The 17,696-nt window shown below is 34.8% G+C and overlaps 2 protein-coding genes across 4 annotated transcripts in view; one reads left to right on the top strand and one right to left on the bottom strand.

Annotated features, from left to right (window-relative positions):
• The window catches only part of TRPC1 (transient receptor potential cation channel subfamily C member 1), a 97,116-nt gene that overhangs the window by 26,544 nt on the left and 52,876 nt on the right, over window positions 1-17,696 (top strand). For all 3 annotated transcript variants that reach the window (XM_037843294.1, XM_037843301.1, XM_037843307.1), the window contains 2 exons: window positions 14,531-14,662; window positions 17,376-17,571. In XM_037843294.1, coding sequence (XP_037699222.1) covers window positions 14,531-14,662; window positions 17,376-17,571 — 328 coding nt within the window. The remainder of the gene's footprint in view (window positions 1-14,530; window positions 14,663-17,375; window positions 17,572-17,696) is intronic.
• On the bottom strand, window positions 8,758-10,205 carry LOC119539700 (protein Churchill-like). The gene has a single exon (XM_037843412.1). It carries the CDS (start codon window positions 10,191-10,193, stop codon window positions 9,855-9,857), a length of 339 nt encoding a protein of 112 aa, XP_037699340.1. The 5' UTR covers window positions 10,194-10,205; the 3' UTR covers window positions 8,758-9,854.

Below are 17,696 nucleotides of genomic sequence, written 5' to 3'. Positions count from 1 at the left end.
TGGTTGTGGCACCTTTGTCAAATATCATTTGGCCATAGATGTGAGGATTTATTTCTGAGCTCTCAATTTCACTCCGTTAGTCTATATGTCTGTTTTTATGCCAATACCATGCTGTTTTAATTACTGTAGTTTTGTAATAAGTTTTAAGATTGGGAAGTATGTCTTCCAACTTTGTTCTTCTTTTTCAAGATGACTCTGGATTTTTGGGGCTCCTTACCCTTCCAAATAAATTTGATTTCTGCGATGAAGGTGTTGGAATTTTGATTGGGGTTGCACTGAATCAGTAAATTACATTGGGGAGAACTGACAGCTTAACAATATTTGGTCTTCCAATCCTGGACACAGAATGTCCTTCCATTTATTTAGGCCTTCTTTGATTTCTTTTAGCAATGCTTTCTAAGTTTTCTGTGTACAAGGTTTTTACATCCTTGGTTAGACTTCTTTTTTTTTTTTTTTTTTTGATTTTATAACAGATTTATATCAAGTATATATATAAAAAACTCCCACATATCACAAAAAAATTCAAACAATAAAAAATCGACAATTTGAACAGATACATTTCCAAAGAAAACACACAAATGGTTACTTGGCACATGAAAAGATGCTCAACATCATTACACATAAGAGAAATGCAAATCAAAACCACAATGAGATATAGCATCATATACCACAAAAATTGCCATTATTAAAAAATAAAAGGAGTATAACAAGTGGTTAGACTTATTCTTACATATTTGATTCTTCTGGTCATTATTGTAAATGGAATTTTATTTTTCATTTCCTCTTCAGATTGTTCATTAGTAAAGTATAGAAACATGACTAATTTTTGCATGTTGATCTTGTACCCCACCACTTGACTGATTTCATTTTTTAGATCTAGTAGCTTTATTGTGGATTTTTCAGGATTTTCTTTATATAGGATCATGTCATCTGCAAATAGGGAAAGTTTTACTTCTTCTTTTCCAGTTTGAATGCCTTTTATTTCTTTTTCTTGCCAGTTGGTCTGGTTAGAACTTCCAGTACAATGTTCAATATCAATTGTGACAGTGGATGTCTTTGTCTTTTTCATTATTTTAGAGGGATAGCCTTCAGTGTTTCACCAATGAGTATGATGTTAGCTGTGGGATATATGCCCTTGATCATGTTGAGAAATTTTCCCTCTATCCTTAGTTGTCTAAGTGTTTTTATCAAGAAGGAGTGCTAGATTTTGTCAGATGCCTTTTCTGCATCATTTGAGATGATCATGTGTTTTATTTCCTTTGTTCTGTTAATGTGGTATATGATATTAATTGATTTTCTTATGTTGAATCACTTGCATATCTGGGATAAATCTCACTTGATCATGATGTGTAATTCTTTTAATGTGCTGTTGGATTCTGTTTACTAGTATTTTGTTGAGGACTTTTTGCGTCTATATTAATAGATTTTAAATGTAATTTTCTATTCTTATGGTATCTTTAATATGGCTTTAGTAATTTTTAATGTTGATTTTGTTTGCGGAATTTGTTGATCTTTTCAAATAACCAACTCTGAAAGTTTTTGTTTTTTTTTTTCTGTTTCATGTATTTCTACTCTAATCTTTTTATTTCCTTCCATTTGTTTGCTTTGGGTTTAACTTGCTCTTCTTCTGATTTCTCCAGATGTTAGGTTAGATCTCTGATGTGAATTCTCTGTTATTTTTTATGTAACCATGACAGTTACAAATTTTTCCCTCAGCACTGCCCTTGCTGTATCCCATAAGTTTTGGTATGCTGTGTTTTCATTTTCATTCGCCTCAAGATATGTCCAAATTTCCCTTGTTATGTCTTCTTTGACTCATTGGTTGTTTAACATTCTGTTGTTTAATTTCCACATATTTGTTAATTTTCTGGTTCTCTCTCTATTATTGATTTGTAGCTTCATTCCATTGTGGTCAGAGAAGATATATGTGTGATTTCAATGTTTTTGAATTTATTGAGACTCGTTTTGTGATCTAACATATGTTCTATATGGAGAATCATCCATGTGCACTTGAGAAGAATGTGTCTTCTGCTGCTGTCACATGAAGTGTTACATATGTCTGTTATGTCTAGTTGGTTTATAGTATCATTCAAGTCTTCTACTTCCTTATTGACATTGTTTCTAGATGTTCTATCCATTATTGAAAGTGGTATACTGAAATGTCCTACTATTAATGTAGAACTGCCTGTTTCTTCTTTCAAATCTCTCAGTATTTGCTTCATATATTTTGGGCATTACCATTGGTCCATATATATTTATAATTGTTATGTCTTCATTTGAATTGTTCTTTGTCCCTTGTAACAGTTTTTAATAAAAGTCTATTTTATCTGATATTCTTAAAATTACTCCAGTCCTCTTTTGGTTGCTATTGGCATGAATAATTTTTTCCACCCTTCACTTTCAAACTATTTGTGTTTTCTAATTTACAGTGTGTCTCTTGTAAACAGCATATAGTTAGGTCATGCATTTTTATCCATTCTGCTGATGTGTGCCTTGTGGCTGGAGAATTTAATCCATTTCCATTTATTGTAACAACTGATGATGCAGGATTTTCTTCTGCCCTTTTGCTATTTTGTCTTTGTAAGGCTTGTACCTTTTTGATCCTCAATTCTTTGGTTAATGTCTACTTTCATATTTACTTGATTTTTTTGTATTGTACTTTAAAAAATTTTTATTTTTGCATTTTTATTGGGATATATTCACATACCATACAACCCTCCAGAGTAAACAGTCATTGGCTCACCATATCATCACATAGTTATGCATTCATGACTGCAATCAATTTTAGAACATTTTCATTACTCCAAAATAAAAAGAAAAAAAACCCCCAAACTCCCATACTCCTTATCCCCCCTCCCATTTTTGAACCCTAGCATTGGTGTGGTATGTTTGTTACTGTTAATGAAAGAATATTAAGATATTACTGTTAACTAAAGTCCATAGTTTGCAATAGGTACATTTTCCACCATATACTACTCTATTAACTCCTTGAAGTAGTGTTGTACATTTGTTCTAATTCATGTAAGAACTTTTTTATATTTGTACATTTAATCTTAGTCCACCACAAGATTCACTGTGCTATACACATTCCCATGTCTTGGCCTCCAACTTTTCTTTTGTGACAAACGTGACTGTTAACTTCCCCCTTTCCATCATTTTCACCCACAGTGCAGCACTGTTAATGTTAATAATAATGTCCTACCATCATCTCTATCCATTTCCAAATGTTTTAAGTTCGAGCTCGTTAAAATTTCTGCACATATTAAGCAACTGCTCTCAGTTCTCTAGCCTCATTCTATCTCCTGGTAGCCTATAGTCTACATTGTATGTCTATGAGTTTACATATTATAATTAGCTCATATTAGTGAGATCATACAATATTTGTCCTTTTTTGTTGGACTTATTTCACTCTACATAAAGTCCTCAAGGTTCATCCATGTTGTCACATGTTTCAGGACTTCATTCCTTCTTACTGCTGAATAATATTCCATCATATGTATATGCCACATTTTGTTTATTCATTCTTTGGTTGATGGACCCGTGGAGTGTTTCCACCTTTTGACAATTGTGAATAATGCTGCTGTAAACATCAGTGTGCAAGTGTCTATTCACATCCCTGCTTTCAGATGTTCTGGGTATATACTGAGTAGCCATATTGCCCAATTGTAGGGCCACTCTGTACTTAGCTTTCTAAGGAACCATCAAACCATCCTCCACAGCGACTGTACCATTTTACATTTCCACCAGCAGTAAGTGTTCCTGATTCTCCACATCCTCTCCAACTTTTATAGTTTCTTGTTTAATAGAGACTATTTACATTTACATCCCTACATTTTCTTCTAGGAGTTTTATGGTACTGGCTCTTATATTTAGGTCTTTGATCTATTTTTAGTTAATTTTTGTGTAGGGTGTGAGATAGGGGTCCTTTTTCATTCTTTTGGATATGGATATCCAGTTCTCCCATCACCATTTATTGAAGAGACTGTTCTGTCACAGTTGAGTGGATTTCAAAGTCTTCTAAAAAATCAATTGACCATAGAACTGAGGGTCTATTTTTGATCTCTCAATTTGATTCCATTGATCAATCTGTCTATCTTTATGTCAGTACCATGCTCTTTTGACCACTGTGGCTTTATAATATGCATTAAAGTCACGAAGTTTGAGCCCTCCCACATCATTCTTCTTTTTCAAGATGTTTTGGCTATTCGGGGTCCCTTACCTTTGCAAATAAATTTGATAATTAGCTTTTCCATTTCTGCAAATGAGCCTTTGAATTTTGATTGGTAATGCATTGAATCTGTAGATCAATTTGGGTAGAATTGCCATCTTAACAACATTTGACCGTCCAATCCATGAACCTGAAATGTCTTTTTTACTTATGTCTTCTTTGATTTCTTTTAGTGATGTTTTGTAGTTTTCTGAATTTATGTCCTTTATATACTTGGTTAAATTTATTCCTAGAAATTTGATGCTTTTAGTTGTGATTGTAATTGGATTTTTTTTCCTGATATCCTCCTCAGCTTACTTATTAAGAGTGTAAAGAGACACTACTAATTTTGCATGTTAATCTTGCATCCCGCACTTTGCTGAACTTGTTTATTAGGTCTAGTAGCTTTGTGGTAGATCTTTTGGGACTTTCTAAATATAGGATCATGTCGTCTGCAAATAGCAAAAGTTTCACTTCTCCCTTTCTTATTTCAATGGCTTTTATTTCTTTTTCTTGCCCAGTTGCTCTAGCTAGAATTTCTAGCACAATGTTGAATAACAGTGATGACAGTGGTCATCCTTGTCTTGTTCCTGATCTTAGAGGGAAAGCTTTCAGTCTCTCACCATTGAGTACAATGTTAGCTGTGGGTTTTTCATATATGTTCATCATGTTGTGGAAGTGTCCTTCTTTTCCTAGTATTCTAAGTGTTTTCATCAAGAAAGGATGCTGGATTTTGTCAAATGTCTTTTCAGTGTCAGTAAAGATAATCGTGGTTTTTCCTTTTCAGAGTGTCAATGTGATGTCTTACATTAATTAATTTCCTGTGTTGAATCACTCTTGCCTACCTGGGATAAAACACACCTGGTCAAGTTGTATAATTGTTTTAATGTGCTGTTGGATTTGGTTTGCAAGTATTTTGCTGAGGATTTTTGCATCTGTATTCATCAGTGATATTGGTCTGTAGTTTTCTTTTCTTGTAGTGTCTTTATCAGGTGTTGGTATTAAGTGATGTCGACTTCATAGAATGAATGAGTTAGTGTTCCCTGTTCTTCAATTTTTTGGAAGAGTTTGAGCAGAATTGGTATTAATTCTTCTTGGAATTAATAAAATTAGTAAAATTAGTAAAATTCAGCTGTGAAGCCATCTGGTCCTGGACTTTTCTTTTTTGGAAGGTTTTTGATAACTGACCCACTCTTTTTACTTCTGATTGGTTTGTTGTCTTCTATTTCTTCTTGAGTCAGTGTAATTTGTTTGTTTGTTTCTAGGAAATTTTCCAGTTCATCTAAATTTTCTAGTTTGTTGGCGTACACTAGTGCATAGTACCCTCTTATGATCTTTAATTCTTTGGTGTCTGTGGTAATGCCTGCCCTCTCATTTCTGATTTTATTTATTTGCATCTTCTCTCTTTTAGTCTTTGTCAGTCTAGCTAAGGATTTGCCAATTTTATTGATCTTCTCAAAGAACCAGCTTCTGGTTTTGTTGTTTGTCTCTATTGTTTTCATGTTCTCAGTTTCATTTATTTCTGTTCTAATCTTTGTTATTTCTTTCCTTCTGTTTGCTTTGGGGTTAGTTTGCTATTCTTTCTCTAGGTGATCCAGTTTTTCAGTTAAGCCTTTGGTTTTAACCCTTTCTTCCTTTTTAATGTAAGTGTTTAGGGTTAGAAATTTTCTTCTCAACACTGCCTTCGCTTCGTCCCATAAGTTTTGATATGTTACTTTCTTGTTTTCTTTCATCTCAAGATATTTACTGATTTGTCTTGCAATTTCTTCTTTGACCCACTGATCGTTTAAGAGTGTGTTGTTTAACCTCCATTTATTTGTGAAATTTCCAGTTCTTCGGTTGTTATTGATTTCCAGCTTCATTCCATTATGATCAGAGAAAGTGCTTTGTATAATTCCAATCTTTTTAAATTTATTAAGACCTATTTTGTGGCCCAGCATGTGGTCTATCCTGGAGAATGTTCCATGAACGTTTGAGAATAATGTATATCCTACTGTTTTGTGGTACAATATTCTGTATATGTCTATATAGGTCTAGTTCATTTATCATATTATTTATGTCCTTTGTTTCTTTCTTGATTCTCTATTTAGGTGTTCTATTTATTGAAGAGAGTGGTGTGTTGAAGTCCTCCGCTATTATGTAGAGATGTCCATTACTACCTTCATTTTTGCCAGTGTTTGCCTTGTGTACTTTGGAGCACCTTTATTAGGTGCATAAATATTTATGATTGTTATTTCTTCATGGTGAATTGCCTCTTTTATTAATATATAGTGTCCTTCTTTGTCTCATAACATTTTTGTATCTAAAGTCTATCTTGTCTGATATTAGTATAATTTCCCCAGCTTTTGTTGTTGTTATTACTGTTTGCATGGAATATCTTTTTCCATCCTTTCATTTTCAACTTATTTGTATCTGTGGGTCTAAAATGAGTCTTTTTTAAATAACAAATAGATGGTTCATATTTTTTTTATCCATGCTACCAACCTGTGTCTTTTATTGGGGAGTTTAATCCATTAACATTCAGTGTTATTACTTTAAAAGCAGTATTTACTTCAACCATTTTATCCTCTGGCTTTTATTTTTATTGTATTCTATTTTTTTCCTGTCTTTTTATCCTTTTAGTTACCCTCACTAATAATCTTCATTTCTATACTGTCTTCCACATCTCTCTCTCCTGTCTTTTCTTTTCAGCCAGCAAAACTCCCTTTAGTATTTGTTGTATGACAGGTCTCTTGTTAACAAACTCTGTCAGCTTCTGTTTATCTGTGACTATTTTGAACTCTTCCTCATTTTTGAAAGACAGCTTTGCTAGGTAGAGAATTCTTGGCTGGCAATTTTTCTTTTTCAGTATCTTAAATAATTGTACCACCACCATCTCACCTCCATGGAGTTTGATGAGAAGTCAGCACTTAGTCTTATTTCTTATTTGGCTTACCTTATATGTGTGAATCGCTTTTCTCTTGCTGCTCTCAGAATTTTCTCCTTCTCTTTGGCATTTAACATTCTGATTACTATGTGTCTTGGGGTGGGTCTACTAGGGTTTATTCTGTTTTGAGTGCATTGGGCTTCTTGTATTTGCATATGTATGTCTTTTATAAGAGATGGGAAATTTTCGGCCATTATTTCCTCAAATATTCTTCCTGGCCCTCTTTCCTTCTCCTCTCTTTCTGAGACACCTATGATGCATTTGTTTGTGTGCTTTGTATTGCCAGTCATTTCTCAGATACCCTGGTCAATTTTTTCATTTTTTTCTCCATTTCTTTTTTTGTCTGTTTGAATCAGGTTGCTCTATCTCCTAGCTTGCTGATCCTTTTCTGTCTCTTCAAATCTGCTGTTGTGTGTCTCTAATATATTTTTTTTTCACAGCACAATTTTTTGTTTAATGATGATGAAATAGGATAGAATCTTTAAAATTTTGTAATATAAAGTCCAAAACAAAAAGATAACAATTATACATTCTGCAATGCATGAGAATGTCGATAGGGGCATATGAGATCATACTCTTGAGCTCCGAATAAGTAAGCTGGCAGCATTCCAAACTCAAAGAATGGACAATTCAGAGGCTATAATAGGCTTAGCACTACTATTTAAAGTAATGAAGCATCTTTTCTGCTTTTTGGATTCACTTCACAAAATTGTTTCCTTAGCAGATCAGATAGAGATTTGTAGCACAATGGAAAACATTTTCCAGGAATAAAACAACTGATCCCTAAGAAGCAACTGTTGACTTTTCTAAATAACAAATCTTGGTTCAAATAACCTAGATTCATCAGAGTACTGTCACCAATACTTTTCAACCTCTTGCTAACGTTGCTAGACCCTTTATAGTTCATATTTCCCCAACACTTTTGTTGAGAGGGAGTCACTGTACTAGGTGTGTGAACTTGAGCAAGTTACTTAACTTCTTTGTGCCTTAGATTCTTTGGCTCTAAAACTGAAATAACAATAGTAAACTACCCCATGGAGTTGGTAATGAGGATTAAATGAGTAAAATTCTTAAAAGCAGGTCTTGGCACATGGTAAGCACTCAATAAACCTTAGTATTATGAGAATTGCTGCTATACAACCAAGTTTTTCCCTGGTAACAATAATGAACACTTCACTCACTTTGCTCACTGTTTTCTCTCATAAGCTAAGGTTTAGTCCAGAATTTTCAAGTCTCTTAGCTATGAAGAGGAAACAGTTGTGCTTCCAATCTGACCCTCTAAGTTTTGGTCTCAGAATGAGAAGAACTAACTGAAGCCACCTCATTGAATCCAGAACTTTATATGCTTTCTTGTTAATTCACTTGGATCTCCTAACAAGACTATGAAGGAAGTAGATCAATTTTTATAAGCCCAGTTTTACAGAACTGGGCACTGAAGTCCAAATGGCAGAAGACTAATGCCAGGGTTTATGAACCCCGAACCAATGCTCTTTCAACTATTCTAAGATCCCTTTGGAGCAGCTGAAATCATTCTATTTATTTATTTTTATTAACTAAAATCCATACTTTATTCAGATTTCCTCAGTTTTTACTTAATGTCCTTTTTCTGGTACAGGCACCCACATTACATTTAGTCACCATGTCTCAAGCTCTTCTTGGCTGTGACAGTTTCTCAGACTTTCCTTGTTTTTGATGACCTTCACAGTTTTGAGTACTGGTCAGCTACTTTGTGGCATGCCACTCAAATGGGATTTGTCTGATGTTTTTCTCATGATGAGACTGGGATTTTAGGTTTTGGGGAAAAAGACCACAAAGATAAAGTGCCCTTCTCATATCGTATCAAGAGTACATGCCATCAACATGACTTATCATTGATGCTTTTAACCATGATCACCTGGCTGAGGTAGTTTATTAGTTTTCTCTACTATGAAGTTACTCTTTTGCTCCCCACCTTTCCATATGGTACTCTTTGGAAGGAAGTCACTGTGTGCAGTCCACACTTAAGAAGTGGGGAGTTATGTTCCACCTCCTTAGGAGTGGAATACTGCATAAATTATTTGGAATTCTACTGCATGGGATATTGGTCTATTCTCCCCATTTATTTATTCATTTGATCATTTTTTTGTATCAGTATGGACTCATATTTATTTTATAATTTGGGTTATAATCCAACACTACTTTAGTCTATTGCTAAAATTGTCCCAGCTCTCATCATTGGAAATTCTTTCAATTGGCTCCTATAGCCCTGTGATACATTCTTATCATTGTGGGGTTTTTGTTGTTGTTGTTGTTATTTGTTTTGTTTTGACACTTCCTTACTTTGTGGCACTACAAGATGTTCCAGGCATATCTTGCATAATTCCTGCCCTCCTAGAATCAGCCATTTCTCCAGGAACCCCTGGTTCCTTTTCTCAGAAAATGGCATTAGAAATCAAGATTTTAGGTTCTCATTCTAGTGAATTTTTTTTTAAGCCACAAAACAGCTAATAAAGACACTTGATTTTGGTTGCACTAATATGAACTAGGAATATCATCAACAGAAGAGCCCAGCCTTAGAGAGCAGCAATCCCCTAAATTACTTTCTCTTTCAAAGAATAGATAAGTTCAAGCTGAAAAAAAAAAGCAAAGAATTTTCAATAGAAACTAAGTAAAACAAACCATCAGGCTTGCTGGTATTGTAAACCAACCAGACATAATTACAACAGAACAGAAGAAGGATGCTTAGAATAACAGAGTCCTCTGCCGGGGGTCATCAGGGAGAATGCTGACAGTATCTTCGGCTTTGCCACATAACAGACACAGCATGGTATATTCCTGAAATTCATCCATGATGCTGAATGTGTACTCGTGCCTGGCTATTACATGATGACAATTCTTACACAAATGATCATAGGTAACTATTTCTTCTCCATCTTCTTCTTTCAAGGATTTGTTTGTGATCAGCATAAAATCCCGCTTGTTGCATACTGCACAGCCTGTAAAGTTCAGTAAGAAAGATCCATTCTCCAAGCAGGTATTACCCCGATTGGGATATTCCTTCTCCACACAGTCCCCACACATCACGACGCCTCAAAAGGGCTCTAATATATTTTTAATGTCACCTACAGTGTCTTTTAGACACTGTCTTTCTATGTATTCTTTCAAATTCTTATTTATGCTCACCTAGTGTCTTTTTAATATCTTTTATCTCTTTATCCATCTTGTTGAATTTGTTTAGGAGATTTGTTTGAGTATCTTTGTTTAGTTGTTCCAAATCCTGTGTCTCCTCTGTGTTTTTGATTTGTGCCTTTAACTGGGCTATATCTTCCTTTGTTTTAGTATCCCTTGTGACTTTTTACTGATCTCTGGTCATCTGATTGTCTTGATGGGTCTATTATGAAGGTTGGTTTCTCTCTCTTGTCTATGATGTAGTTGTTGCTTCAGTTTGTTTTAGGGCACTCCTTTGGCCATTGGGTTGTCAGTATTTCCAAACCTAAACAAGGCTAGGTACCCATGAAGTGGGTGTAGACTTGCTCCGATAATCTTGGGGTAGAGTCTAGAGAGGCTCCAAAAAGCCCTGCTCTTTTCCCCTGAACTTTCTGTTCTGCCTAGCAGGTGGTACTCTTCAGAGCCCAGCAGTGCCTGACCAGGTGGTGCTGAAACTGGGGGGATTCTGTTTTCTCACTTCCCCAGCCAGTGCCTGGCTCGGTGTTAGGCTGTGTCCCCCTCTTTACTTGGGGCAGAAGGCTCTCACAGTCACCCCAGTCCACAGCCATCCCCTAGGCAAAAATTGGGCCTCCTACTGCTGTGTCTCTTGAGATTGGGGGATGGGTGCCAGAAGCCCTGGCCAGAATTACAGTTTCTGCCCATGTTTTCTCAATCTCTTTTTCCCACACTGACCTGGGCATTGAAATGTCCTCCCTTTTCCTCTGAGTCTCCAAAAAGTTGATTCGAACATTGTCTGCCTGGCTACTTGCTGCTTTGGGGAAAGAAGTAGGTTCTGCTGTTCCCTTCCTAATCCTCCACTTTGGAAACTCCTCCTTGGTGCCCTTTTCTAGTCAGTATTCCTCAGTGGCTTGTGTCCTGCCATGAGCCTCTGTGGACTTGAGTCTCTGGGTCTGGATATATTTGGGGAGCTCTCTCAACACTGTGGGAGATTTTATAGTCTGTGTCACTGATGGGAGGTTGGGAGGGATCCCAGCCACTGCCTCTGGGCACTCCCAAGCTGCACGGGACTGAGTTAGGGTTTAGAAAGAGGACTGGCTGGCCCAGGACAGAAGTTTCCTATCTGATATTTTTCTCTTTCTTTGATTCAACATTTACGGGATCCTTCTCCAGTCTACCTTCCTCCAGGTTTTGAGCAAGTGAGATTTGCCCTTTTTTTCACTGAATCTCTGGGGAGAGCTTTTCAGTAGATGTCTTCTGTTACCATGTTGATGACATCTCTGTATCATACCATTTTGAATCCCTTCTCATTTCTTTCTGTATATATTTTTCATATTTTCTTTGTGTTTACCATGGGAACTAAATTTAACATCCTAATTCATTAGCAATAACATTTTATTTGTTACCAACTTCACTTCAATAGCATAGACCTACACTGTTCCTATACCCCTCTGTCCCCCAACCTTTTTTTTGTCCTTCTTACAAATTTTATCTTTATACATTGTAGTTTCACAACCATAGATTTATCATTACTTTTTATGCATTTGCATTTTAGAACTTTCAAGAAGTGAAAAGTAGAGTTACATAACAAAAAATACAATATGATATTACTGGCATTTATAATTACACATGTGTTTACTTTAATCAGAGGCCTGTTTTTCTTTATGCCACTTCATTCCACTGTCTAGTGTCCCTTCCTTTCTGTCAGGAGAACTCCCTTTAGCATTCCTTGTCAGGCAGTTCTAGTGTGAAGAACTCCCTCTACTTTTATCTGGGAATATCTTAATCTGTCTCTCATTTTTGAAAGTGTTGCCAGATATAACATTCTTGGTTGGTAATTGTTTTCTTTCAGCACTTTAAATATTTCATACCACTGCCTTCTTGTCTCCATGGTTTCTGATGCAAAATCAGCAGTTAATCTTATTGGAATTCCCTTGACATAACTTGTGATTTTCTCTTGCAGCTTTCAGAACTGTCTTCTTGTCCTTGGCATTGGACTATTGATTACTATGTGTCTAACTATGGTATACTTTGAGTTTGTCTTATTTGGGATTTGTTGGGGTTCTTGAATGTGTATATTCATTGTGTATATTCATGTCTTTCCTTAAATTTGGGAAGTTTTTTGGCATTTTTAAAAATATTCCTTCTGCTCCTTTCTTTCTTTTCCTTCTGGGATTCCTATACTGTGTATATTCTTATGCTTGATGGTGTCTGACAGGTCTCTTAGGCTCTGTCCACTTAAAAAAATTTTTTTTTTAATTTTCTTCTCAGCCCGAATCATTTCAGTTGTCTTGTCTTCAAGATCACTGATTCTTCTGTCACATTCAATCTGTTGTTGAAAACCCCTAGGAAATTTTGCATTTCAATTACTTTGGTCTTCAACTGCAGTATTTCTGTTTGGTTACTTTTTAATATTTCTATCACTTTATTGAAATTCTCATCTTGTTTTTCATTATTTTCTTTACATCCTTTAGTTCTTTCTCCATGTTTTCCTTTTACTCCTTGAGCATATTGAGGATCATTTTTGGAAAGTCTTTGTCCAATATTTCCCAAGACTGGTTTCCTTCATTGATGGTTTCTGGATTTTTATCCTTTTTTTCTGATGGGCTGTCATTTCCTATTTTTTGTTTGTCTTGTAATCTTTTTTTTTTGTGCATTATATGTTATATATTTTAAAGTATTTAATATTATACATTATATATTTTAAAGTATTTACTCTGGGATTTAGTCCCTGAGCTGTTTGTTCCTTAAGTTGAATTTAGTTAGTGATATAACAGTGTGATTGCTAGGAGCTCCCAATAACAAACCAACCAGTGCAAAAAGCACCTTTCACAGTCTTTGCAAATTAGCTCTTTGCTAGCTCATGGCCTGATTTAAAGTGTAGCCCTTCTATCAGAACATCAGCCCAAGGCAAATGTGAAATGCAAGGTCCTGTCTGTCTTATCAGATCCTGCTTTGAGCCGCCTTCTTTTTCCTGTACTTGTGCTTGCTCATAGCCTTTGGAATTCCCCCATTTACAGGAATTCAAATGACCCGTCTGTTCCATTTGAAATAGACTTTTACCTTCTCCTGTGTACTCTATTGTATGACCTAATACAGGTAGTCCTTTGCCCCAAGCCACTTGAACTTAATTGTATCATCTGTCTGCAAGCTGCTTTTCTGCCTTCAGGGCAAATTCTGAGCAGGAAAGCTGGAGACAAGTTTCCTAGTTCAGTCAGGCTTCTATCTGATAAATTGGTACTGTTATATACAGGTACCCCAGTATGCACATATGGTTATGTTACTCCGCTCCCTCTGGAACATGGCCAAGAGCCTACAATGGAGCACAGGCTGTCTCTACTCCACACCAGGGAGGGAGTGGGGATGGGGCTAGCAAGGATGCCACAAGCTTTGCCTACTGTTTTCTAAGCTGCTTTTTCTTGATTCGGCCCTTGCCCAGTTACTGCAATCCTTTAACTGTTTTCCAGAGTTTGAGGGAAATGGCTTTGCCTGTTGCTAGTTGTTCAAATATTCTTCTGGGTGGTGGCACCTTCCATCACCTTCTTAGCCTCCCAAAAGACCAAACAGGTTCCTTTTTAAAATAACGCAGATGTATTAAATTTAAAAGAAAATATACGTTATATATATACCACATTTATAAATTAACAATCATAGCATAGTTGTTTTCTAGTTTGTTTCCTATTTACATATTGAAATTATAAACATGGATTTATAGGGCTAAAGGAAGTGCTTTTCTATTAGTTGGCAATTATGCATAAACAAATGATTTCACTATTTTAACATTTGAAACATCCTTTAAAATCATAACCTGGTTGAATGAGTTATGTGTTATATACATCTAGCATTTGAAAGCATTCTTATCACTGGGTAAGTGAAAATTTAATAATCATCACCTAATGTTAAAAATGTATTAGATAATAGCATATTTCACTTAAAATGATGTTGGATTAAGGAATATAAATTTATTTTAATTTAATTTGTTTGAGCAATGTAAAGTTCTGAATCTATGAAAAGAAATATTGAAACAATTTCCTTAAAAGCAGTAAATAAAATGTTTTCAATATTTGTATCTCAAACTAATTGATTTTTAAGTATTTTTTGCACTTATTTTATTATAAATTATTATTATAGTTTTATCTTTCTTTTAATTTTGTAATATCTTAAGTATAAATTTATGACAATCATAGGTTAAAATACTAATTTTATGTGTCTAATAAGTTTATTTTATATTATGAAATGAAATTTTATCACAGGTTTCGTCTTGATATATATCGATGTTTGGCCAGTCCAGCTCTAATAATGTTAACAGAGGAGGATCCAATTCTGAGAGCATTTGAACTTAGTGCTGATTTAAAAGAACTAAGCCTTGTGGAGGTAGAATTCAGGTGGGAATGAATGGAAATTGTAAGTTATATACTGTCTTTTGTTTCAGAATCTTTTTAGCTTGAGTTTCTTCATAGGCCAGATTATAATGTATATTTATTTACATTTGATCCAAGATGCCCACAACTTGGTTCTCCTTGCTGCCACCTCCTTGGAATTTTCCTTCTCCCTCAAAGGAACAGATCCTGTTGCTACTTAGTTCTGCTCTTCCCCCTTCTGCCTGTCTGCCACTCTTTATCACCCTTTATATCCCCCTTTCTTTCAACTTGACAATGGCATTCTAGGGCTGCGTGAAGAGTAGTAGGAGTGGTAGCCTAAAACAAGAGAAATTTATTGCAACTATTCCTCTCTCCCTCATCTCCCCTCATTCCTACATTCTATAACCATCCTCGGGGCCTGATGCTTCAGATCTGTCTGAAGTATATTAATTGTTTTATGTATGTCATGGATGTTGCACACACACAGACATAGGCCCTTTTCATTATTGAGTGAGATTTTCTGTTGGAAGACATATACATGTAAACATAAAAATAGAATATTATTAATTAAGAGGAATGAATGTCCAGTCCAAATTTTCTTCTAAAATGAAGATTAGCATATTTCTGGTGTTTTGCATACCCAAGGAATCATTGTTATCATCTTTCCTAAGAGGGATAAGTGAGGGGAATAAAGACTTTAGGAAAAGCAGCCTATTAAATCACTCATTTAAACATTAAAAAAAAAAATCCTTAGAAAACTGCGTTTAGTGTATGAGAGAAAGCGTTAAGCTTTTCCCTTACACAAGTGTATCCCCAGAGCCGTCTGAAGAAGGAATTGGTCCATATTCCTGCCAGTCCCTACTGCAAGATTTCTAAGAGTTTTATACCTATCCCCACCTTTACATTCATGACCATTTGCTGTAGGTACCCCTGCCTTGTACGCACTCTCCAGTGACTAGATAAAATTGGGTAAGTTCAAACTTCGACTTAATGGAAGGTCAATGAGAAATTAACAATTTTCTTTTAATTTTAACAGCAGTACATAGTGTGTTTTTGATAGCTCTGAGTTTCTGAAACTTTTTATAAAAACCTGTTTGTAAGTTTTTAAGTTTGAGACTACTATAGTTTAATTTGGATAAATTAAAATTTTTTTAAATTTGGTATGACATAAAGGATATACTTTGATGATACATGACACATGTAACTTGTAACCTCTCTTACCTTTATTAGCATATAAGGCTACTAATAAATTATTCTTTTTCAAATATGAAGAACTTCCTTTCATAATCCCATTATGTGACTTATGAGTTCTCATATAAAATAGAATTCATTCAACTTCTGAAAAGGATTTGAAGCAACTACTTTTGATTATATTTTAATCATAGAATAATAAAATTAGAGTTCAAAGGCTCTTAGATCCAATTTACTTCAATCCCCTTGTTTTTATAAACAGGGAAACACACCGTATGAAGATTATATGTCTTACTAATAGCATTTAATTTGGAACAGAGTTGAAATTGGAAGTAGTAGCAGAGTTAGAATTAGAACAGAAGACTTCTGGCTTCTAGTCTACTTTGTTTCCATCTGAACTATATAGCCACTTATTAGTTTTCCAGTAATCTATGTGATATTAAGCAAATTAGATTAATAAAATTTATTAATTTTACCTCTGGATCTAAGGGTCTGTCAAATGTTCATCTAGAGATGTGATATCTTTGTACACTTTTCATTAATGTTCCCATCTGCAATTAGAAACTTAAACTTAGCAGCAAGTAATAGTTCATTTGTTTAAGAAATCCAACTACTTATTGTTGGGTGGTTTTGTTTAGGTAGTAAATGACAAAGAATAAATAATACATATTTGTTAGCCTTTAAGGAAAAGAAACTCTTAATTTTTGATTTATGATTTTAGGCAGCCAGTCCATGGAAAGCCCCGTTGTATAAAAAGACTAACTAATGGGAAATCTTCCTGTTTTCCCTCCTTTTCCTTGGAGGGGGAAGAAAGCAATAAAATTATTTTTTGAAGTTTGGCTCCAAATTCATGTCTTATATTTATTTCTAGCTTCATTCTTAAGTTGTTATTAAACTCTGACATAGGTTTAATTCAATTGATATGTTTGAAAAGAATTATGTACTAAAACATGTAAGTTTCTCACAAATTAATTTAGGGCTGCCTTTATCAAAGAGTTGAATCCTAAGATTAGAGCAAAAGAGATTTTGAAAGAGTTCTTTTAAAGCTTGTTTCAGTTTCTTTCATCCACATGAATACTTTAAAAAAGAATCAAAATACTATTTTAATATCAGAAACAGCAAAACATGTTATAGACTATAATATGTGGAAAAACTCTAGTTGTAACTTGTGTAATAGTCTTCATTTGATAGCATTAAGGTATTATTCTTATTGTTTAGATGAGGATATAAAAACTTACATAGAGAATAAAGGCAAATGAGCTAAGCGAAGAATGCTTGACAGATATTGTCAGAATTTCCAGGAATATCAGTATGTACAAGGGTACCATTATAAAACCCATATAATATTGTCAGTATGAACTGTGTTACAGTTTTCCTCAAAACTATAAAGTTAAGCACCAGTTAGTTTCCTTTGACTATGTCAGCACAAAATGACTTCGGATTTGGTGTAGTTATTCAGAGTTTAATTCTGAGTAAAAAATTTCTTAGGAAACAGCTTAATTAGAAGATGACAGTGACATTTCTAATTAACTCTTGCATTTTGTAGGAATGATTATGAAGAATTAGCACAGCAGTGTAAAATGTTTGCTAAAGATTTGCTTGCACAAGCTCGAAATTCGCGTGAATTGGAAGTTATCCTCAACCATACATCTAGTGATGAGCCACTTGACAAACGAGGATTACTAGAAGAAAGAATGAATTTAAGTCGTCTAAAACTTGCTATCAAATATAACCAAAAGGAGGTATGAGGTTTTCTGTGATGTATTTAAAATATTTCCTCCACAGTAGTTTAGTGTCTCAGAGCAAAGGCTTTGGAGTGACATATCTAGGTTGAGATCCTAGTTCTGCTTCATACAATTATGTGTCC

Source organism: Choloepus didactylus, chromosome 1 (genome assembly GCF_015220235.1).
Source record: "Choloepus didactylus isolate mChoDid1 chromosome 1, mChoDid1.pri, whole genome shotgun sequence".
NCBI classification, from domain to species: Eukaryota; Metazoa; Chordata; class Mammalia; order Pilosa; family Megalonychidae; genus Choloepus; species Choloepus didactylus.
This window is presented reverse-complemented; position numbering and strand designations above follow the sequence as displayed.

What these genes read in the sequence shown, in the direction of transcription:
- LOC119539700 (XM_037843412.1), bottom strand. Translation starts at nt 10,193, where the DNA reads ATGTGTGGGGACTGTGTGGAGAAGGAATATCCCAATCGGGGTAATACC.